Below are 23,452 nucleotides of genomic sequence, written 5' to 3'. Positions count from 1 at the left end.
GAGAGAGAGAGAGAGAGAGAGAGAGAGAGAAATAGAGACCTGACCCACAGTTTAAGTCACTTAGCAGTAAGGGCCAGAGGTCAGTGATGAGTTTCCAGCTGACCACCTCTGTCTCTTGGGCCACTCCACCTGAGAAGTGGCCTAGAGGTGGATGGTCTGGGTCCAGAGTGTCCGTGTTACTCATTTCTACTCAGGTATGCTTAAGTTCCTTCCCACCCCACCCCCAAGTCAGTCCTGTGCCCCCGGCAGTCAGCGTCCATGTCTTCTGTCCCTTCTGCTGCTGCCAGTTGTGACAGTGCTTGGAGCCAGAACTCCCAGACTCACGTGCTGCACTGCACGCAGAGTCTCTGATTGGTTCCAGATGCACTGCCCAGGCAGGCAGCACGGCAAGATGTGAGAGGCGCGTCTTGGGGTAGGGCAGGGGCAGTGGAGAACTGCCCTCACCAGAAACCCTCCAGTGGATGCTCTGGTCCCGGTGAGATCCACCGTGGCTGCAGGGTGACGTGTGGCCTCCTTCTCTCCTTTACAGGGTTTATCGCCAACCTCTCCGTGCAGCGGCGCTTCTTCCCCACAGAGGAGGATGAGGCGGGAGCTGCCAAGGCGCTGATGAGGCTGCAGGATACGTATCGGTTGGATGCAGAAACTATCTCCAAAGGGGAACTCCCAGGTACTCAGCCCTCAGGGGTGGCTGTCTCGCACGTGGCACTCAGGGTCCACACAGGGTTGGAGTCACCTCAGATTTGTGATCTCTGCCCTCAGGTACTGTGGCACCTCAGGCTGGCACTTTTCTAGGTTTCACATGTTACCAGTCTTCCATCATCCCCGTGCCAGCGGCCTCCCTCACCCCTGCCCAGCTGTTTCCCTCACATACGAGCCCAGAAACCTTCCTCTATCGCCTCAGAGAAAGCCAAGTTGCTGCTCCCCAGAGAAAGCCTCTGCACCTCAGGGCCCCACTGAGGTGCATCCAGACCCACTTCCATCTGCCCTTATCCAATTCCTTCCTGCCCAAGGCTGGTCTTTAGACTCACCGCCACTATCCCTGGCCCTGAACTCTCTGCATGCTTTCCCCTGAGTTCACACAGGCTCAGTTCTTACTCATCTTCCAAACACCTCCCTCTGAATCCAAGACCCTTTCGCGCCTCTGCTGTTGACCTGTGTGTCCCTCCTGCCTAGGCTTCTGAGGAGCGGTAGACACCCTTTCTCCACTGTCTGGTTTCTTTATCCTGAACACTCAGTCTGGCCTTCACCCCCTTACATCTTTTTTGTTTGCTTTTGGATTTTGGACCACTCCTGCCTGGGCTCATTTTTCTCTTTTCTTCTGGCTCTATACTTGGGGATCACACCTGGTAGTACCGGGGATCAGACAGGGTTAGTTACATGCTAGTCCCCTGCTTTAGACCCTGTTCTCTCTCTGATCCCAGTCCTCATATGTCTTTACATTGTCTGCTCTTCTCTCTCATCTCATACCTCCCTTCCCCACGGAGCCAGAGCCCTCAGGCTTGTGGAGGGTGCGTCTTCTGTTGTGGAGGCCCTGACTCCAGCCTCCTGGCCGCTCCTTTCTTAAGTGGATTATTAAAATATTGTTCTCTTCTTTCACAGCTTGACTGCTTACAATAATCCTCCATGTGGTCTTGAACTCCTGTAATTACTTGATTTCCTGATCCTGATCACGTGCTTCATATTCAGGGCCAATTCCAAGTTCCTTTCCCAGGAGCACTCTCTAGGGGGTGATACTCAATTTGGCTTCTGGGGAGGATGCCAAGTGCCTGGGACTATTCTCCACATTCTCTATATCTCTGGGGCATATTGATAATAACTACTGCTTATTAGCAGCCTGGGCATGAGAGGAGAATCTTTATGCATCATTATTTTGAATTCTTGGCACAAGTCCTTCAAAATTATCTCTCTTTGGAGATGAGGAGGCTGAGAATCAGAGAGGCTGAGGAACTCGTGCATTGTCACACAGCTGACGGGTGCCGCAGTGAGACCCGCATAGGCTGGATTTTGTCTCGCTTACTCCGCTGTGCCTCTCTGCCTCTGATAGAGTTCTGCGGCTGCAGAGCTAGAGATCTGTGGAGGTCTGTGGAGAACAGACAGGGTCTCAAGGAATCTTCTGATCTCCGAGCTGTTGATCCCATCTTGTGTTTATTCTCCCCAGCTTTTTTTTTGGGGGGGGGGGGAGTCACACCCAGTGATGCTCAAGGGTTTCTCCTGGCTCTGCACTCAGGAATTACTCCTGGTGGTGCTTGGGGGACCATATGGGATGCCGGGGGTTGAATTTGGGTTTGACTGTGTGCAAGGCAAACACCCTACCCTCTGTACTATTGTTCCAGCCCCTCTCCTCAGCTTATTAACTTTCATTATACATCCCTGGGTTCTCAGGGTGAGCTGACCTTATTCTTAGAGGCAGTCAGGCCCCTGGAGCTGGAGTTTCATCCTGGAGTGAACACCATAAGGACCCCCCTCTGTACCCAGCCGGCTGTGAGCAGACTGAGGGCACTCCCCTTGCTTTTCAGGGAACCTGCTGCTTCTTGTTCTCAGAGGAGTGCATTCCTAGTCCCTCCCACCTTACCCCGACTCAAAAGCTGCATCTTGTCATAGCTAGCATACCTCTCCGTTTTGTTCTTGATCTGAGACTGTCTTGCAGTCTCACTTTCCTAAGCTCAGCCCCCAACAGCAGACGAACAACAGTGACTGGTTTTACTGGTTGATGTTCCTCTAGGCTCCTGCCACCTGCTGGCCATAGCTGGTACTGCACTCCTGGCTTTCCTCAGCCTCTGACTCACTCACACTTACTCATTTTTCCACCTCATCTGTCCTTCTCAGTGTTCTTTCCTCCCCCTTTCCTTTCCTTTCCTTTCCTTTCCTTTCCTTTCCTTTCCTTTCCTTTCCTTTCCTTTCCTTTCCTTTCCTTTCCTTTCCTTTCCTTTCTTTTCCTTTCCTTTCCTTTCCTTTCCTTTCCTTTCCTTTCCTTTCCTTTCCTTCCCTTCCCTTCCCTTCCCTTCCCTTCCCTTCCCTTTTCCTATCCCTTCCCTTCCCGCTCTTTTTCTTTTACGGTTTTGGGTCACATCCAGCAGTACTCAGGGATTACTCCTGACTCTGTGCTCCGGGACCACTCCTAGCAAGACTTGGGAAACCATATGAGATGCTGGAGAGCAACCCTGGTTCTGCTATATGCTGTAGCTCCCTCCCTGCTCCCTCCCTGCTGTACTATGTGTCTGGGCATAACTCCTGTTTTTCACATTCATTTCATTTTTCTACCCTTCACGTGCACGTAGCCTCCTCCCCAGCAGTCACTTTCTCCAGTACGGACTTTCTTACTTTCCTGAACACTACTTCTTGGTGGGTTTGGGGGGCTTCTTCCAAACACAGGCTCCTTCCCACTTGGGAGAAAGGGAGTTGGAGGCAAGATGGGCTATGCCCCTCAGCCCAAAGCAGTGCCAGCCTCACTCTGCCCACCCTGCCATAGGCCCTTTGGGGGTGTGTCCTGAAGCCCTTGTGGGACACTGCCGTGGTCAGGCCCTTTGTCAGTGGCCCAGGCTTTCCTGGATGTGGGCATCTCTCCCTGGCCCTGAGCTTCTTTGGAACGTGACTGTGTTTCTTCTGCTGCAGGAACCAAGTACCAGGCGCTGCTGAGTGTGGATGACTGCTTCGGGATGGGCCGCTTGGCCTACAACGAAGGGGACTATTACCACACAGTGCTGTGGATGGAGCAGGTGCTAAAGCAGCTGGACACCGGCGAGGAAGCCACCACCACGAAGGCCGAGGCGCTTGACTACCTGAGCTATGCTGTTTTCCAGCTGGGTGACCTGCACCGCGCCCTGGAGCTCACCCGCCGCCTGCTGGCCCTTGGTAAGGAAGTTCTGGGGATGGTAAGAGGAGGATGGGGCGACTGGGACCATCTACTGGCCCTTTTCCTGGGGCTGGGCCAGGCTCTTCTGTCACCTGCTCTGTGATTAGTGCCTCACGGCGCCCAGGCCTGGGGTCGCTGCCAGATAGCTCTGTTCCCACCTCAGTTCTGACTGCAGAGCTACCACGTTCATTGCTCGAGACAGCCAGGCCTGTGTCACCCGGCTCCTGCGTGCCCCTCTCAGATCAGAAACCCGGAGCTGTAGGCAAGAGCTTTTGCATATCATGGGCAGTTCCTGAGTAGGGCAACCCGGCTGCTAGGGTGGCTGTGGTGACAGTGACCTGATCATTGCTTAGGAACCTACAGCCTGCCTGGTGGGACTTACCATGAGACGGGCATTGTAAACATCTTGAGCTGTTTTACTGAAGGCTCTGAAATGCACCCTGTCTTTAACCCCCAGAGCCCGAGGTCACCCAGCAGAGTTTCTAAAACTTTCCCCCTTGTCACCCCTCTTTGCTGAAAAATACATTATACTAGGGACATAGGTATGTAAAATAGGTACATAAACCATTAACTTTCTGATAATAAGCCACAAAGAAAAGAAGTTCAAAAAATTCTGATTTTTGGGTCATCCCAGTACTACTCAGGGCTTGCTCCCAGTTCTGTGCTCAGAAGTCACTCCTGGTAGTGTTAGGGGGTCCAGGTGTGGTGGTAGGGATTGAACTAGCATTGGCAAGTTCCTTAAATCCTTTTTCTCTGGCCCAAATACGTCTTAGATATAATTTTTTAAATTGAATTACCATGAGATATACAGTTAGAAAGTTCAAGATTGGGTTTTATTCATACAATGTTCCAACATCTGTCTCTTCACCAGTGTACATTTCCCACCAACAATGCCCCCAATTTCCCTTCTGACACGCCCCACCATCCTGCCTCTATGGCAGGTATTTTTCCTCTCTCTCTCTCTCTCTCTCTCTCATCTTCTCTGTCTCTTTCCCTTATGGTTTGCAATGCAGGCACTGAAAGGTTATCATGTGTACCCCTTTACCTACTTTCAGCACTTAGTTCTTATCCAGAGTGATCATTTCCAACTATCATTGTCATAGTGGTCTCTTCCCTATCCTAACTTCCCTCCTCCCACAATCCCCCCCCCCGCCATACTTGTGGCAAGCTTCTAACCATAGACCAGCATTCCTGATCCTTGTTTCTACTATCCTTGAGTATTAGTCTCATACTGTTTTTTTCATATCCCACATATGAATGCTGTCATTCTATGTCTGTCCCTCTCCCTCTGACTCATTTCATTCAGCATGATACTCTCCATATCCATCCATTTATAAGCAAATTTCATGACTTCATTTTTCCTAACAGCTGTTTAGTATTCTATCGTGTACCATAGTTTCTTTATCCAGTCATCTTTCTTGGGCACTCAGGTTGTTTCTAGATTCTAGCTATTGTGAATAGTGCTGAAATGAACAGAGAAATGCAGATGACTTTTCTGCTGTGTGTTTTGGGCCTCCAGGATATATTCCCAGAAATGGTATTGTTGGGTCATATATAGGAACTCAATTTTTAGTTTTTGGAGGAATGTGCATATTGTTTTTCAGAAAGGCTGGACTTTTCCACCAACAATGCATGAGAGTCCCTTTCTCCCTGCATCTGTGCAGGTTGTTCTTGTTCTTTTGATGTGTGCCAGTCTCAGTAGTATGAGATGATATCTCATTGTTGTTTTGATTTGCATCTCCCTGATAATTAGTGATGTAGAGCATTTTTTCATGTGCTTTTTTGCAATTTGAGTTTCTTCTTTGGGGAAGTATCTGTTCATTTCTTCTCCCCATTTTTTTTTTTTTTATGGAACTGGATGTTTTGTTCTTGGAAAGTTCTACCAGTGCTAATAAGATGGGTATTGGGTAAATAGTTTTTTCCCATTCCATGGGCTGTCTTTGTATCTTGTAGACATACTTTTCAGATATTTTTGAGACCTTCACATTTTGTTCTGCTGCCTCCTGATGGTTCACAAGCTGCAGCCTCAGGAGCGAGGAGCAGACAGGGAGAGGAGTATATGGTTTTAGTCAGCACTTTGCCCAGGGAGTCACATTCCTGTTGCCTGTAGCTTTTGATCAGTCTCTGATATCTTTGGACTTCAGTTTCCTGCTCTGAGGCGGGGCATGGTGGTCTCATCCAAGCCTTTGGTGTGAGGTGGCAGTGTCCTGTGACTGTGCTTGGTACTGCTGCTTTAGCCTGTGATGGTCTCCACAACAATGACTGTGCTCCAGAGGACATGTGTCACTGCACTCGACCAAGTGGGGAGGGAGAGGCGACACTTTGGACCAGTTTCCTCGAGATGCCCCCAGAAGGTGTGAGCAGGAACCCACAGTGGTAGCTGGTTAAGCATCCCCCTCTCTGTTGCTCCTCTCTCATCTCTCACCAAAGTGGGGGAAGCTTCTGCTGTCTTTTCCTCTCTGCCCAGTGAACCCCAGCTGAGTGCTGGCGAGGGCAGTGCTCTATGTGCAAGGAAGCTGCCGGGAGAGAAACCGCTTACAGAATAATTTCTCTAAGTGACCTAACAGATGTTTGTGGTTTCCTCTTCCTTCTCGTCCTTTTTCTTTTCTAGAGCCGAGCCACGAGCGAGCTGGAGGCAATCTGCGGTACTTCGAACGACTGTTGGAGGAAGAGAGAGAGAAAACAGTATTGAATCAGACAGGAGCCGAGCCTGCCACCCAGGAAGGCTTCTACGAGAGGCCTTCGGACTACCTGCCCGAGAGGGACGTGTACGAGAGCCTCTGTCGTGGGGAGGGCGTCAAACTGGTGAGTCACAGTCACTGGCTCAGGGGCCCAGACTGGGACCTAGATATTACCTCTGGACTCCATGGACTTGGAGAGCATGTTCCTTTGCCTTTAGGTCATTTTCCCAGCATCTTTCTCTGTTCCTTGCAGCATCTACTGAGGCTGACATGGGGTTATTCTCTGAGGTGGAGAATGGGAAGCTGATGCTTCAAGTAGAATTTCAGCCCTCTGAGTTATTCCTGAAACACTCCCTGCCCATGTGCCCGTTATGCTGGGTTCCAAACCATTAGGAAGAAAACTAGGGATGTGAGTGTCATGGTCCCTATCGGAATCTGTGGTCTCTATTGCAAAAAGCCAGCAGTTGGCAGAGCTTGCATGACCCCTGTCCTTTGAGGAACTTGAGTTCCCTGTGCCAGCTCAGGGAGGCTCAGGGCTGAGGCAGTGCTCAGCATTTTCCATGCCCGAGTCTCTGTGGCTCCCCCCGCAGTCCCCCACCCAGAGGCTTCCCCTTGCTGGCACCCCTCAGAGCTGGTCACGTCTCTGTGGAAGGGGTCAGTGACCCTCTGTTCTAGGGCCTGTGAATGGAAGGGATTCTTGGAAGAGAGAGTGATTTGTGGGGTGTCATTTCACAGTGGGATCACTGGGGCCCTTTTATTTCATTGGTGCCATGGCGGAGGGAGCAGTTGTTCGACTTGGGGTGAGGGTGAGAATTTGGACTCAGTCATGATCCTATTATTCTCTGCTCCCCAGACACCCCGGAGGCAGAAGAGGCTTTTCTGTAGGTACCACCATGGCCACGGGACGCCACAGCTGCTCATCGCCCCCTTCAAAGAGGAGGACGAGTGGGACAGCCCGCACATCGTCAGGTACTACGATGTCATGTCCGATGAGGAAATCGAGAGGATCAAGGAGATTGCAAAACCTAAGGTAGATGTCACTGCCTGCCCTTGTTCCTTCTTGTCCCATGCCATAAGTGGGTTTGGTGGCTCAGCCACAGTGTGACCCTGTGAAATTGTGCAGCATGTGCTGGAGTCAGGGTCCGTTGAGCTGACATGCGCAGCCCAGAGCTCTGGGGTAGGGCCACAATGAGAAGTGTAGCTGGCCTGGTTCAAGGGCTGGAGAAGATGAAAGGTTTTAGGGTGCTGCAAGGCAGGATCTGAGGCACTTCTGATGAGTTGCAAAGCCAAAACTTGGAGGGGGATTATCGTGATATTAGTTCTTACCTAGGAATATTTTGGTTTTCCCCATTTACTCATGACTTTTAAAATTTCTGGTGCTGGAGAGATAGTTTAATGGGTATAGCGCTTCCTGGCACATGACCGACCTGATTTGATCCCTGGCACCCTGTATGGTATCCTGAACCCTGCTAGGAGTGATCCCTGAATATACAGCCAGGGGTGTATTCCTGAGCACTGCTGGCTGTGGCCCCCAAACCAAGAAAATTTTCTTTTTAAATATCCTCCCTGACATTTCCTCTCTTCCTTTTTTGTAAAATTATTTTTTAGTGGGGTTTTTGGGTTTGCTCAGGGTTTACTCCTGAATCTACACTCAGGAATTACTCCTGGTGGTGCTCAGGGGACCATATAGGATGCTGGGGATTGAACCTGGGTAGGCTGCGTGCATGGCAAATGCCCTACTTGCTATACTATTGCTCCGGCCCCATCCCTAACATTTCTTGATCCATTTTATTTCTATTTAGCTTTCTGTTACTGTCACAGGACTTTTTTTTTCTTTTTGGGTCACACTCAGAGATACACAGGGGTTACTCCTGGCTCTGCACTCCGGAATTACCCCTGGCGGTGCCCAGGGGACCATATGGGATGCTGGGAATTGAACCCTAGTTGGCTGCATGCAAGGCAGCTACCCGCTGTGCTGTTGCTCCAACCCCTGCCACAGGACTTTTTTCCTTCATTATATTTTTACTAGTTATATTGGTTTACTTTTCTATACTCATCTGTTGATATTAAACCATATTTCACAGAGATAACTAATATTTGTCAACTTAGGAGTGAAGAACCTGTTCTGAGTGCTAACTATTTATTAAAAATTGAGTCTTTTAAGCAGACTCTGCCATTATTTTCTCCATGATGAAGTTGTGAATTGTGTGGGACAGGGGTAGCTGTTGAACTCACTTATTCCTCTTTGAGTTTTTGGGTTTTTAGGTGATTTATTTAGGTTGTCCAGAAAATGAAGAACTGCAAATAAGGACAATTTTGTCTTCTTCCTAATAATTATAGTTCTTTTATTTATCTTACCGTACCACCTGGAGATTCTGGAGTATTGTTACAAAAGGCATCCTCGTCTTGTTTCAGAATTTCCTGGAAATTCCTCTAGTATTTCACTCCCAAGTATGCAGCTGGCTGTTAATGTTATATATATATATATATATATATATATATATATGTATATATATATCATTATGTTGTAAAGCTATTCTATTTCTAGTTCATAAAAGATTTGCTACCATTTGGCGTCTTTGAAAGACACTACTTGCTGTTATATCCCTACCCTTCTCCTATCACTGGTGATTAGGAGGGAGAATTTGGCATGATCCTTTATTGCTTTGTACATAATAGAATTGTGCTCAGAGAGCCCAGAATTGAAGGAGAGACCTAGTACAGCTTCCAGCCTCGGCCCCTGGACCACATCTTAGAATGACCTTGACTTGAGTACTAAGATTTCAAGCCAGTTGGTGGCATCATTGATGTGACCGAGGCATGTCTGAACAAGTTGTGTGCAGATGCAAAGCAGACCCGCATTCACCTCCAGGTCAGTTCCATCCAGGGAAGAAAATTGCTTTCCCCCGGCTTGACAGTCTTCTGGGATACCTCACTGCCCCTCAGACACAGATCCTGGAGAAGGTGTGTGTGTGTGTGTGTGTGTGTGTGTGTGTGTGTGTGTGTGTGTGTGTGTGTACTCTGTGTGTGTGTTTGCGTATTTGCACATGCTTGCAATATTTGCGGTGGGTGCCTGTTCACACTAGTGTGTAATGTGACAGTGGGGGGCAGGGCAATGTTGGAAAAACTTGTCTTTGAACAGAAGCCAAATGCAGAGCCACGCATGCTTACGAGCTGACCTCTGCCTTCCGGAGTCTGTGAAGGACAGATGCTATTCTGGCTTTGAAGTAGGGCCCATGGGCTTAGTGTGGCCTGTGTGGAATGCCTGGCAGCTGCCTGTGTGTCCCCAGCCTACTTTCAAAATAACCCGTCTGTCCCCAGGAGCCAGGCCCAGCTGCCCAGAGCTGCCTGTGGGCATCAGGCCAGCACTCAACTCGGGTATTTGGAGGGGCTCTGGCAGTGGCTGCAGTTGTCATCTGGGAGAGGCCGGCCTGTATTGAAGTTTAGCACGGGCCTGGGCATGGCTCAGGGATCCCGTGGCATCATGTACCTGCCATTGTACCAGAACATGCAGCCCCAGCTGTGTCCAGTCAGTGTTAGCCCCTGATGCGTTTTCTCTTGTCACTCCTCCCCAGCCCTTCTGGTGCTCCTGCTCTGTCCTGATCAGTTTGTCCCTGACCTCTGCCTCATCCTTCTCATTGTCTTCTTTGCTTTGGGGGTAGGGCTGGGGCCATACCTGGTAATGCTAAGGGGCTACACTTGGCTCTGTTACCAGGTTTGAGTCCTAGGGGAACCATAAGTCGGGCTGGGGATTCAGCCTGAGTCGGCCACATGCAGGGCGAGCACCCTAACCCCTGTGCTAACTCTACCCACCAATATTCAGATTCTAAATGTCCCTTGCCAGCATCCCTGCTTCTCACTGGCCGAAGGTTGGATCCAGGCCACATCCCCAACCTGCCTCTTCAGCCTTTCTTTCTCTTATCTGAAGAGAAGTCATGTACCTACCATTCTGACCTACCCGCTTTAAGCGATTGGTTTAGCCTCAGCCTTTAGCACTGTTCCTTCCCTGTTCTCTCATAGCGCCCCTCCTTGGCTACCTCTTTCTTACTCCTCCACTCTTGGCTGAATGGTTCTCTCCTTTTGAAATCATCATTGGCTCTACAGACTGTCCTTGCAGGAAGCTGGTCCCCCCTCACTCAGCTTCCTCCACTCACTGAATTCTGGGGGTCAGGGTCACATCCTGGTCACTCAGCACAGTGTCAAATGCATAGTAGACATAGTGCACCCATTGCAGTGAAAGGAAGAGCTGTTGAGGTGGGTATGTGGCCCACCCGTGTGTCAGGAGAGGACTCAGCTGGAGCATCAGGGTGTCTCTCGGGAGCTCAGGTAGGTAGAGGCTATGTAAGCGGGTTGGGTGGCTCCCAGAGAAGCTTTTGTTGTTGTTTGATTTGGGGCCACACCCGGCAGTGCTCTGGGCTTACTTCTGACTCTGCGCTCAGGGATCACTCCTGTACGGTTTGGGGGACCAGAGTTGGTGCTGGGAATGGAACCCAGGTCGGCCATGTGCAAGGCAAGCGCCCTCTCCGCTGTACTGTCTCTCTGGCCTCCAGGCAAGCTCTTGTGTCAGCATGTGGAATGCTTCCTTGATTCTGAGTGAGAACTGTGTGCCTCCTGTACCCACCCCTGGCAGCTGCATGATCTCCTGTGAGCTGAGAGGTGCAGGAGAGGGTGTGGGTAGGATTTTTGGGAGGGGAAGGATGATAAGATGGTTGAAAGGGGTGTCTCAGAGATTGGCTCAGGTGTCAGCACAGTCTGGATGGGGTGAGAGCAGTCAGTGAAGGTGATCCTAGGACCTGGGTTGTAAGAGAACTTGGAGAGAAGGGGCTATCCAGGCAACTGGGTGGGGGGCAGAGAAGACACCATTGGCACGATTGTCAGCCAGCAGAGAGAGGGTGTGTGGTGACCATTCTGAGTCAGGAACTGAATTGTTTGGGCCTCTGACTAATGACATGGCCTGGCTTGCATAATTAGGAGGCTTTGCCCCAGCCCAAGCTGTGAATCTTCCTCCCCCATGCCCAGATACATAGATAAGCCTTTTCTTATCTATGCATCTGGAGGAATCACCTCTCAAGACCATGCCATTATCCTCTGCTCTCTTCTTGTCTTCCAGCTTGCAAGAGCGACAGTTCGTGATCCCAAGACTGGTGTCCTTACAACTGCCAGCTATAGGGTTTCCAAAAGGTGAGCAGAGGAGGTGATGGGGTGTTGTTGGGGTCTCCTCAGGGAGGGTAGCGTGGCTTCTCCTGCCTCTGCTTCTCCCCCGCGCTGTCTGTTCATGTGGCCCCGGCTCTGGGGAGAGCCTGCAGAAGCTCACCAAAGCCTGCCTTCTGCACCTGCCTTTCTCTCCTTTTGGCACAGCTCCTGGCTGGAGGAGAATGATGACCCAGTTGTGGCTCGAGTGAATCTTCGGATGCAACACATCACAGGGCTAACAGTAAAGACAGCAGAATTATTGCAGGTATGGCTGTTCCAGGCACCCTGGCATGGGAAGGGGGGTTCTGGCTCAGTGGGGCGCCACAACTGGGCCAGTAAACTATATGCCTGCTTAGTGCTGTGAATATGGGTGACCCTACATTTGGAAACCAGGATGAAGCATGCCCACTGACATACTTCAATTAGCATTTGACAACTGGTGACAGAGATTCTGAACACCAAAGTGTCATGCTAAGAGACAGGGATCAGGGATGGGTTGGCTCCTTTCTATCTCCTCTACTCCAGAATTTCTGAGTTTTCCCAGGGACACCTCTAAGCGAGCTATAAATATTTTCAGAGATCTTTGTCCTGAGTCACAGTTAAATGCGCTTGGAGATACAGTGTTTTGTTTTGTTTTAGATTTTTATCAATAGGTGCTACTCACAGCAGAACTTGTCTGGTGCCAGCCAGTGGTTCTTGGACTGCTGGTGCTTGGGGGTCATCAGGGCCATACCCAGACCACACTGGGTAATGCTTGGAGTGGGGTGCATGCAGTGCTGAGGAATTGAACTAGGGTCTTGGTCATGCTGGGCATGTGCTCTGCCTCTAAGTATCTCCTCAGCTCCTTGGAAACACTGGTGGAAGTGAGATTGGAACCAGTGTCCTGGAGAACGTGGGTGCGCTTCTCTGTTACTCCCTGAGGGACACCTGGCTTCTTGCCTCTATTTCCGGGGTGGTTGTGAAGACACATGGCAGCCCAGTGTTGAAAGGTTCTGAATAAAGCTCCTGATAATGTGCTGCCTGGTCTATTGAGTTGAAATCAACACTGACTTTGCTCCTTTCTGAATGTCATTGCTCATGGGTTACAAAGTGACATCCTGAGACACTGCCAGAGAGTCTTCACTGGCATTTTAGCATTTTTCCAGAGTCCCTAAATGTGAATTTAAGGAGCACACCCTTTGCCTTTAGGCTTGGGTGTGACCAATCACACTTCTCATTAGATTATCAAAATGAAGATTGCTTGCAAAAGATTCTTTGGACCTTTTTCCTGGATGTACCCATTTGCATGGTTTTTTTTTTTTCTTTTTGGGTCACACCCGGCGATGCTCAGGGGTTACTCCTGGCTCATGCACTCAGGAATTACTCCTGGCGGTGCTCAGGGGACCATATGGGGTGCTGGCAATCGAACCTGGGTCGGCCATGTTGGCTGCGTGCAAGGCAAACGCCCTACCCGCTGTGCTATCGCTCCAGCCCCTTGCATGGGTTTTTGTTTGTTTGTTTGTTTGTTTGTTTTAATCACTGAAATCAGAAAATCAGCTTTGGGGGCTAGAGAGTTAGTATAGTGGGTAGGGCACTTGCCTTGCGCATGGCTGACCTGCTTCAATCCCCGGCACCCATAAGGTCTCCTGAGCACTGCCAGGAGTGACCCCAGAGCCAGGAATAAGCTCTGAGCACTGCCAGGTGTGGCCTGGAACACAAACAAAAAGAAGAAGAAAAAAAGAAAACTAATTTTGAAAGGTGATCTTCATGAATGTTGTGATGCTCACCAGCATTTTAAATTACTCGATCCCATGGCCTGTTGCCCTTTTCTTCCCTTTTGTTGCTGCTGCTGGTGGTGGTGGTGGCCATGGTCACCATGGTACTTAACAAACACCGTGGTGTTTGGTACTTAACATAGGTTCCACTCATTTCAGTTGTGGTGCTCATGCACAGTATTATTGCAGAGTTTGCCAGGAATGACTGTGGCATTTACAACTGCCCACTGGGTGCCACACACTTCAGTTGCTGTGTTTGCAGACTGCATGCCTGAGATCGCACACTCTTGCAGCTCTGGCTGCTAGCACCTTTCCCAGAACACGTGGGCCTCACCAGGGATTGAAGTCACAGCCTCACTCTGGAAATGCAGGTGCTTTTATCCACAAACAATCCCCCAGATCCCCCATGCAAATAATGCTATGCAATTTTTATATAATAAAATATATATTATATATTTATATATAATATTTTAATTTCCAACAATATTGCATTTACTTTATTTCATATAAATTTGATGTTTGGGTCACATTCAGCTGAGCTCAGGGCTCATTTCTGATTCTATGTTCAGGGTTCCCTCCTGGTGGTGCTGAGAGTCCATATTTTGTGCCAGGACTCAAACTGGGGTTGGCAGTTTGCAAGGCATGTCTGGGTGGGCCAAGAGCCTGGATTTCAAGCATTGATCTCTCTCTTTTTTATTATTTGGCCTTTTGGGTTATACCCGGCAATGCACAGGGGTTACTACTGGCTCATGCACTCAGGACTTACTCCTGGCGGTGCTCAGGGGACCATATGGGATGCTGGGAGTTGAACCCAGGTCGGCTGCATGCAAGGCAAATGCCTTACCTGCTATGCTATTGTTCCAGCCCCAGCATTGATCCAGCATTGATCTCTTAAGAGGTCCTGCTTATGGGCTGCTGGCGTTATGATCCAATACCATCCTAAACACCAGTGTCAACAGCACTCTAGGGTCTCTGTGTAACTGTCAGAAGGCTTCTGGTAAAGAACTGTATTTTTTGCTACCAGTCAACACTTTCTTTCATCTCTTTTCCCTCCCTTTTTTTTGGGGGGGGGGCACATCTGGCAGTACTCAGGGCTTATTCCTGGCTCTGAGCTCAAGGATCACTCCTAATGGGTTTGGGGACCATATATGGTGCCATAGATGGAACCTAGGTAGGAAAGTTCCCTACCCCTAGGTAGGCATATGCCGTACCCCTGTGCTGTCACCCCCCCCCCCCCGTCCTCTCCCCTACATCAACACTTTCAACTGTAGTTACACGTTTGCTATAGATCGTTTGGAAGATTGGCCTTTGAGACTTTCCTGTGAATTGGACAAGGGCCTGCTAGATAGAGGAGGCGCAACTGCATTCTCTGATGCACGTGGACTGAAGACACTCTGACTCAGTGTCATGACCTCTCTGACCTCAGCACTGTAAACACCCATTTCTTTCCACTGACAGACTCTTCTACTTTTGGTATCACAAATGTATAAATATTCAAATAAGTCATTACTCATAGGAATCAGTATTTTGGGGACAATACTATGAGGTCTAGCGCCTCCACCATCAATGCTCAGTAAGCAGCACCAGCGGTTCCAGACAAGGGTCCTGCAGTGCTGGGATACACCGGTCATCCTAGTGCTGCTGGGGGCTCTGTGCCTGCACCCAGCTGTGCTCAGGAGCCTCCAGGATGCACCTGATGATGCTCAGGGGACCTTGTGTATGGGATTCTGGGAATCAAACCTGGATCCCTGTCATGCTAGACATGTGCCCTAAGTGCCTCACTACCTGGCTCTGGGAATCAATTTTGCTGCATCAATCATCATTCTGGGGACTGGTACCATACCTGCCAACTTGATAGCTTCAAATCTGGAAGTTTTTGTGCTGTTTTCACCATTGGAAGGGAAAGAATTAAATAATGCAGAACAAATATCAAATAAAGCACAAATTCTTCAGCACCATGTTCAAGTATAGTTCCCCAAACTGTGTTGAAAAGTGCCAGCTAAACACTGCAGATTATTTTGCTATCTGGTGTCTGCAAGTTTAAGCTTTCTATCTGCAGCCCAAACAACAGCAGTGAATGAACTGTCCTGGGTTCATGCTATTAATCGCAATCGTGTTTAATGGGGGTGAAGGGTGGTGGCTCAGTGATTGAGCATATGTATCACATGTGTGAGGCTCTGGGTTCAATATCCAGCACTGAAAAAAAAGTAAGTAAGTAAGTAAAGTAAAGGCCCTCCCGTTGATCATCGATTTGCTCGAGCGGGCCCAGTAACATCTCCATTGGAGACTTTGTTGTTACTGTGTCTGGCATATCGAATACTCTCGGTAGCTTGCCAGGCTCTCCGAGAGGGGCGGAGGAATCAAACTCGGGTCGGCCATGTTGGCTACGTGCAAGGCAGACGCCCTACCCACTGTGCTATCGCTCCAGGGCTGGAGCGATAGCACAGCGGGTAGGGCGTTCGCCTTACAAGCACTGAAAAAAATCAAATAAAATTTCCTCAAAGTTCTTGTTAAACTGAAACCAAAGAAAACACCTGTCATCCTTTAAGCCAGTCCAGCACTTCCCTCCTGGGGTGCACCCCAGCCCTCTGAGCCAGGTCTCCTAGTGCCGTCTGCAGGATCTCTGGGTCTTTTGGACACAGGAGTCTTGAAGACTGAATCATGTTTTCATTCAATGATTCTTTTTATTTATTTTTTGGTTTTGAGGCTGAATTCTTTTTTTAGAAACTCTCAGTTTCGGTTAAGACATATATCTTAAAGGGCAAATGCTTGGCATGCACAAGGCCCAGGTCCGTTCCCTGGCACTGCCTGGTACTCCCCACCCCATCCACCAGCATTTCTGGGTGTGGTCCTTCAAAAACAAATCCTAATCTTGAATGTGGTGTTGGTGGCTTCCTTTGGGAGTGCCTCCTCATTATCTCCCAAACAAATAGAGCCTAGTCCAGGGCTTGGCTCTGCTGCTGCCTGAGGCCCCTGCAGGGCTGGAGCTCGTCCACAGGGACCCGACTGCAGTTGGCCCAGTCTCTCTTGTTCTGTTGGAAAGCCACATTGTGCGCAGGGCACTTTCTGGCACAGCTGGGCACACGTTGGCAGTATGTGTTCTGCCTGTGGTGGCAGGGCATAGTTACTCTCCCTTTTAGGAAGGCTGTTCTTGGAGATTCTGACTGTTTGGGGGTCCAAGTTATTCTGGTTGTTACCTGGGGAGATGCTGTTCCAAGGAGATGGTGTTGTCTCAGGGCTGTTGACGCTGCTCTCTCCCGCCAGGTTGCTAATTATGGAATGGGCGGCCAGTATGAGCCACACTTCGACTTCTCCAGGGTAAGGCCTGAATCTGGGGTGCTTTTGGAGGGTCCCCCTCCAGCTGATTTCTTGAAAAGGCTGGAGCGTCTCGGAGCTCTTCAGCCTCTACATCAGTCCCCTTCCTGCCTGGTCTCTTGACTGCTGGAGAAGACCCAGTATGAAATGAGGGGCCTGCGGAGTTTGGAGTGTTCCCTTGGCCCAGCCCCTTGACTCAGCCCCGACTCTGCACAGGAACTCATGGGTCTTTGTGAAAGTGGTTCCTGCCCCTCGTCCTCTTGTCCCCTGCCCCGGGTTTCCTCTGAGTCTGGACTGGTGCTCTGGCCATTGGGTGACATGCATGCTTATTACCCCTTCTGGACCTTTCTGACCCCAGTTCTGCGGGTGGCGGGTGAATCAGTTGCAAAGTTGGGTGAAAGTTATTGTTTGTTGCAGCGACCTTTTGACAGCGGCCTCAAAACGGAGGGGAATAGGTTAGCAACGTTTCTTAACTATGTAAGTATCGGGTCCAGGCCCGTCTGTTCACTCTCACTTAATTTTATAGAACGATGAGCAAGATGTTTTCAAGCATTTAGGGACGGGAAATCGAGTGGCCACGTTCTTAAACTACGTGAGTATGATGTGTGCAGTGTCTGGCCTGAAGGGTCACCCATACTTGTGGGGTGATCCATCAGCTGTTGCTCACTGGCCAGGCCCTTCAGCCCTCAGCTTCCTTCTTAGCTTGAGTAGAGAGCTGGTCTCCATTCCCAACTGTGGGCCCCTTTTCTCCACCCCTGCCACTCCCCACCTCAGGCCTTTCACATTCTTATTCCTGCCTCCTTTCTGAGGGCCCCAGTGCTAATCTAGACCTTGAGGGCAGTGGAGGGTCCCGTGACCTTAGCACAGTGATGTGGGTGCTGTGAGGAGCTCTTAGATGAAAGCCCCCTTTGTTTCCCCAGAGCTTGTTGGCTGCCTCTCACCTACTACCTGTGCCCCAGCCAAGTTAGTGGGGCTCCCCTCTTACCTGAGGAACAGTTTCCTCTTCTTGAAAGAGCCAGCCTAAGGAGCACAGAAGCTGTCAAGCAGCCAAGAGAGTGAAACCCGTGTCCAGTTTTTCCTTGGTGTCTCACTTCAGTTTTCATGGTGTGGAGGTTATATTGGGAGATTGGGGGCGCACAGGGACACTGCCATGAATGCTGCTGAGGAGGACCTGGGCGGGATCTCCTGTGGGTCTGATGGGCTGAAACAGGAGCTTTCAGTTAAATTCGGAGAGGGAAATTAGTTACCATGGTGACTTAGCACTTTGAAGAACTAGCTCAGGGCTGGCGGCTGGCTCGAAAGGAGGCCTCCCTTGGGAGGTAACATGTTAGTGGAGTCTTGAAGGTGGAGAGGAAATTAGTTGGTGGAACATGCCTTCTGGTGGTGCTGAGGATGTCTGGAGACCGAGAAAGGAGCTTGAGATGTTTGGAAAAATAGAAAACGAGAGTAGCTCAGAGGCAGCTTATGAATTGAGAGGGGCCAGGGAGGTAGGCGAGACTGACAGGATCTTTGTTTTCTGGAACAGTCTGGGTTGGATCTCTAGAGTCGGAAGTCATAAGAGGTTTCCATCTTATTCATTTTACTTTATGTCTGTTGAGTGCTAGTCTGTCTGGAATGTGTCCTGTGGAAATACTTTTTTAGCTCCAAATTTTATTACACTATAGGTGAAAAATACCAAACCAAAACACTTAAGAGAGCCAGATGAGAAAGAAGTGCTGGCTCAGGCATGAGTTGAGGCGCGCTCTGCGGGCAGGAGTGCAGCCTCACCACCGTGGAACTTGTGTTCCGTCTCGTCTGAGGCCTCACCGCAGGAGAAAGCAGGGCCTCTGGAGACACGCGCCCTCCCCGCCCACCCTGGAGGAGGCTGTCCTGGGAAGGTGAGGGCATGACTGGAGCAGCAGGTTCCTAGTGTCAGGAGAAGCAGCTCTAGTGAGGACCACAGAGAGTGCTGGAAACAGCAGGGAGCACTGGTCAGGGCAATGCAGTGCGGGGACATGGCCCAGACTGGATGGGGAGAAAGGGGATTGGGGTGCAGGTGGCATTTTGCAAGTACAGTTCCTGATTGTCCCCAGCATTCAGAGGACATGGGACAGAGGCCACTGGCAAGCCTGTAGCTCTTCCTGAGTCCTGGGCCTGGAGACTGTTGTGTGGAGACTCACAGATGAGGCAGGACTCAAGGCCCCCGGTGAGGGAAAAAGCCTTCTGGGCTCTGGTGCAGAAGCAGAGCCTCTGTGCATTGCCCAAAGTGCCCAGGGGAGGGCACTCTGCAATCTTGTCATGGTCTCTGACTCGAGTGCTCTGAGAGTCTTGGGTAACTTGTGTTTTGCATTCCTAGATGAGTGATGTAGAAGCAGGTGGTGCCACTGTCTTTCCTGATCTGGGAGCTGCAATTTGGCCAAAGAAGGTATGTTCTGGTTCTGGTGGGGCAGAGGTTGGAATAGGGCCCAGGCCTGTTCCATGCCATCCAGTTGGGCGGCCCCACCTGCCTAACTCTCACTGTAAGATGGCTGCGCACTTCTCCTGATCGTTATGGCCCCAGTTTCCATCTGAGAAGCACTTTTGGGTGATGATGGTGGGATTCTAAACATGTATGCCATCGCGAGGAAGGGCAGAGGCCTGCTAGGGGAACTGCTCTGTTCCTGGAGTCCCAGAGCACAAGTTCCCATCTGGGCATGGTCAGCTTTTCCTCAGGGAAGGCTCTCTGGAACTTGGGGTTGAGTCCTTGAGCCATCTCTCTAAGCGCGTTAGCTGACAGGTTGTCTCTCTCCCAGGGCACCGCTGTGTTCTGGTACAACCTCCTGCGGAGTGGGGAAGGGGACTATCGGACGAGGCATGCGGCCTGCCCCGTGCTTGTGGGCTGCAAGTGGGGTGAGTGACTTCCGGCGTGGTGCTGACCTTGGAGGCCTGGGTCTAGGCTGTGTTGGTTCTCACAGAACCCATGCTGGGTGGCAACTGCTATCTGATTTTCACAGAACTGAGACTATCCCTTTCTGAGGTGTTCCTACCCTTTCCCACTAACTGCTGGTCTCATCCAGCTACATGTTTATTACCTGGGGTAAGACACCTGGTTGGGAGCACTCTAAGAGAGGCCCAGATTGCCAAGGAGGCCCTGAGGATGCATAGTGGTGCCTGCATCAGGCCTCGGAGAGGTCCCTATGCCGTGGGCTCTAGTGAGAGTTCTGCAGGGTGGTGGGGACAAAAGTTGACACCAGAGGAGGATGTCCTAGACTAGCAAAGTCCACATAGAAGAGCTCAGCATCACAAATGTTGGGACTGGCTGCATTTGTCACTTGGATAAGGAGAAGTCTTGATGTGGAGGCCAGAAGAGATTGGAAGCTGGGACTGACCCCAGAGGCTTGAGTCTGAGTCTTGTTATGGGCAGATGTGAGGAGCCGTGGAAAGGATGTGATAGGGTGTGATGGCAAAGAGATGAATTTATAGCCCTCCGGAGAGTTTTTGGGATAATAATGATAAGATCACAGAAAAGCAAGCAATAGAAAATAAGGCAAATGCCTATTTGAGGAAAAGAAAAAGTTGTACAAAAAATCTGTAACACTGTAGCACTGTCCTCCCGTTGTTCATCAATTTGCTGGAGCAGGCCCAGTAATGTCTCCATTGTGAGACTTGTTGTTACTGTGTTTGGCATATCTAATACCTCATGGGGAGCTTGCCAGGCTTTGCCATGCAGGCGAGATACTCTCGGTAGCTTGCCGGGCTCTTCGAGAGGGGCAGAGAAATCGAACTCGGGTTGGCCATGTCAGCCGAGTGCAAGACAAATGCCCTACAGCTGTGCTATCGCTCCAGCCCTTACAAAAAATACTTCAGTATAATTTAGGTGACTCATCATTTAAAGGACACATCATTTGTATGTCATAATAATGGAAACACTGATAAATTTAACTAAGATTTGTGACTGAATTATATTGGAAGCCTAAGGGGGAAATAAGGATGAGGTTTGGGGATAGTATAAAAGAATTCCAAGATGGAAAATCAATAAGTAGCACTATAAACTTGTTATTTAGAAATATGAGTTAGAATATCAGAAGAGACAACAGAGGGAGTTAAAAGGTCTCTGGAGTGGGGATTGGAGGCGGTGTGGGGTGTGTAGGAAATTGTTGTTTATTATTGTAAGTTTTGTAGACAGTTTTGATTTTTTTCAACTAGGAGTGTGAATTGCTTTGGATTAAATTATATTAAAAGGCTCTGTGGCATCAGCGGTGTGTGAGGATAAATTTGTTTTATTCATTATGAGTGTTAAGGAATGAAATCATGTTTAGCAGGCAGTCAGTGCAAGTCCAGTTCTGCTGCTCTGTCCCTGTAGTGCACACTTTGCTACCCGAAGCCCCCGGTGTGAGTATGCAGGGATGCCCAGATTCTTCACAACACCCAGGCTTCCTCGTGTACTTCTTTGACCTTCAGTCCTTGCTCAACACATCAGGAATAGAAAGTTTCTTAGGGTAGCTCATGCTTTGATGTTTCTCTCCTGACCCACTTCCCAGACTCCCAGGGTACAGGACCTGTTGTGGTCTCTCTGTCCGCTTCCCTGGGTACCTCCTACTCAGCTTCATGTCCCAGCCAGGAAGGATTCTTCTCCTTGCCCCTGGTTTTGACTTTGTTTTCATGTACTTTGGGCTGCTGAACTAACTGACAGGATTATAACATGCTTTCTCTCTGTTCACAGTCTCCAATAAGTGGTTCCATGAGCGAGGACAGGAGTTCTTGAGGCCGTGTGGATCAACAGAAGTTGACTGACATTCTTTTCTGCTCTGCCCCTTCCTGGCCCCACAGCCCATGTTGTCTTCAAGTTCAATCTAACAGACATCTTTGCAGGTTCAGGCCTGGTCAGGCAGGTCTGTGGAGGAGTGAATGTTTGGAACAGAGAGTGGACTGGGGAAGGTTCTAATTGACGTGGGCCCCAGTCTCACTGGTCACCCGTCCATCTCTGACTCCCAAAGACAGGGTTGGAGTGGCTACAGCGGACTCAGGCTGTGTAGAGCACCGCACTCAAAGGTGCCTTTGTACCTCAGATGTTTTTGGTGTGAGACATTTCAGTGAACCAAAGTTCTGATAATTTGTTTACATGTTGTTTCTATGACATTTCTGTCAATGTGGCTTTAACCAAAAAATAAAATGTCCCTGCCAAAAGCCTTAAAGAGCCTTATTTGGAGTATTTTTGAGATGGGGAGCTTTTTACCAACTTCACCACGTCCAGTATATCTGTTCTGTGCGTGCACAGTCTGCTTAATGAGCTCTAATACACAAAACCCTGACCTTGGGTTTTAGACCTGGTTCTAATACTTTTGTCTCCTCCAAACTTTAATCTCTTTCTGGAAAGTGAACCTCTCTGCTTCCCAGTGAATGTAGGGTGAATGTAGGAGATATATATTTTATGATGGTAATGCTTTCATAGTTCAGACTTTCATATTTTTAAACTTTGAAGTGTACACTCAGATGTATATGCTTGGGACACATATTTTATGACCTAAAGAATACAAAGGTCAGCGTAGGCCCCATTTCACAACCACCCTGGGAGAGAAGAGAATGTTCCCCGATCTGCATCTCAAGGGGACAACTCGATGGTAACCTTTGTCTGGTGGTTTGTAGTGGGCAGATGCTTTGCTTTTTGGGGGTAGTTTCACTACGCATGTCTACATGTCTAAGTAGTTACCTTGTTTGTGCTGATTTTGAACTTTTTACAAATAGAGTCACTGTATTCAGGGAAGGTTGATGGCTTTTTTAGTTTGATGATTGTTTTTAAGACTCATGCATATTGAGTAGCTGAAGTTTGTTTTAATTTTTATAGTTTGTTCAGTCTTCTAAATGTGTATTTTTAGGGTAACACCATAAGATAGCAAACATATTACTGATATTCTTTTAATTTGGTTTCAGTTTTTGAATATAGTGAATAATACCACAGTAGCTTAATTTTTTAAAAATTAGACTGTAGAGCTAATATAAAGTGTAAGACACCTGCTTTGCATGTGACCAACCCCAGTTTGATCCCTAGAACCTCATATGGCTCCCTGAGCACTGCTAGGAGGGATCCCTGAACACAAAGCCATGAGTGGCCCAACACCTCCCCCCCAAAAAGTTAAATTTTTCAATTGGGTTAAAATAGTTTATACATGTTAATGCTTTTGCTTTAAGTATACAAAGTTAGTGCTCCTGCACCAACACTATCCTTATTATCAGCATTTTTATACATGATCCTGGTGTACATAAATGGAATTCCTCTGAATTCCTTTGAATAACTGTAACTGGAGATGTTGGGTCTTTGTAGGTGAATCCTCAACTTTACCATGTACTGTATTCCATAGTAGGTACAAATTCTCACAAGAAGTAAATGAGAATTTTTTTGTTTGATTGATTTTTTGTTTGGAGGCCACACCCAACTATGCTCAAGGCTTACTCCTGGTTCTGCACTCAGGGATCACTCCTGGGCAGGGCACAGGAGACAATATGGGATGCTGAGGATTGAATCCAGGTTGGATGCATGGAAAACAAGTGCCTTATCTCCTGTACTATCTCTCCGGCTCCATAAATGAGTCCTTGCCCCCCCCCCAACCTTTATAGGTATTGTCAAACTTTTGCATTTTAGCTAGCTTGTTAAATGTGGAGCATAAACATGATTATTAATGACACTGAGCACCTTTTGT

At 49.1% G+C, this 23,452-nt stretch overlaps 1 protein-coding gene across 5 annotated transcripts in view; it reads left to right on the top strand.

The window, feature by feature from the left end:
• Positions 1–22,041, top strand: part of P4HA2 (prolyl 4-hydroxylase subunit alpha 2) — a 42,402-nt gene extending 20,361 nt beyond the window's left edge. For 2 of the 5 annotated variants that reach the window (XM_056124641.1, XM_056124640.1), the window contains exons 6-16: positions 530–667; positions 3,613–3,852; positions 6,465–6,658; positions 7,388–7,564; positions 11,645–11,715; positions 11,893–11,992; positions 16,746–16,799; positions 17,323–17,388; positions 19,132–19,200; positions 19,568–19,664; positions 21,478–22,041. In XM_056124641.1, the coding sequence (XP_055980616.1) occupies positions 530–667; positions 3,613–3,852; positions 6,465–6,658; positions 7,388–7,564; positions 11,645–11,715; positions 11,893–11,992; positions 16,746–16,799; positions 17,323–17,388; positions 19,132–19,200; positions 19,568–19,664; positions 21,478–21,548 (1,277 nt within the window). In that variant the 3' untranslated portion in view covers positions 21,549–22,041. Of the gene's footprint in view, positions 1–529; positions 668–3,612; positions 3,853–6,464; positions 6,659–7,387; positions 7,565–11,644; positions 11,716–11,892; positions 11,993–16,745; positions 16,800–17,213; positions 17,274–17,322; positions 17,389–18,460; positions 18,674–19,131; positions 19,201–19,567; positions 19,665–21,477 lie in introns of those variants that run through there. The other 3 variants (XM_056124643.1, XR_008793888.1, XM_056124642.1) reach the window with 3 other exon arrangements.
• Positions 22,042–23,452: the final 1,411 nt, after the last annotated feature.

This window comes from Sorex fumeus, unplaced genomic scaffold (assembly GCF_029834395.1).
Source record: "Sorex fumeus unplaced genomic scaffold, SorFum_2.1 ptg000051l, whole genome shotgun sequence".
Classification (NCBI taxonomy): Eukaryota; Metazoa; Chordata; class Mammalia; order Eulipotyphla; family Soricidae; genus Sorex; species Sorex fumeus.
The sequence above is the reverse complement of the archived record's forward strand: the minus strand, read 5'-3'. Positions and strand labels throughout refer to the sequence as shown.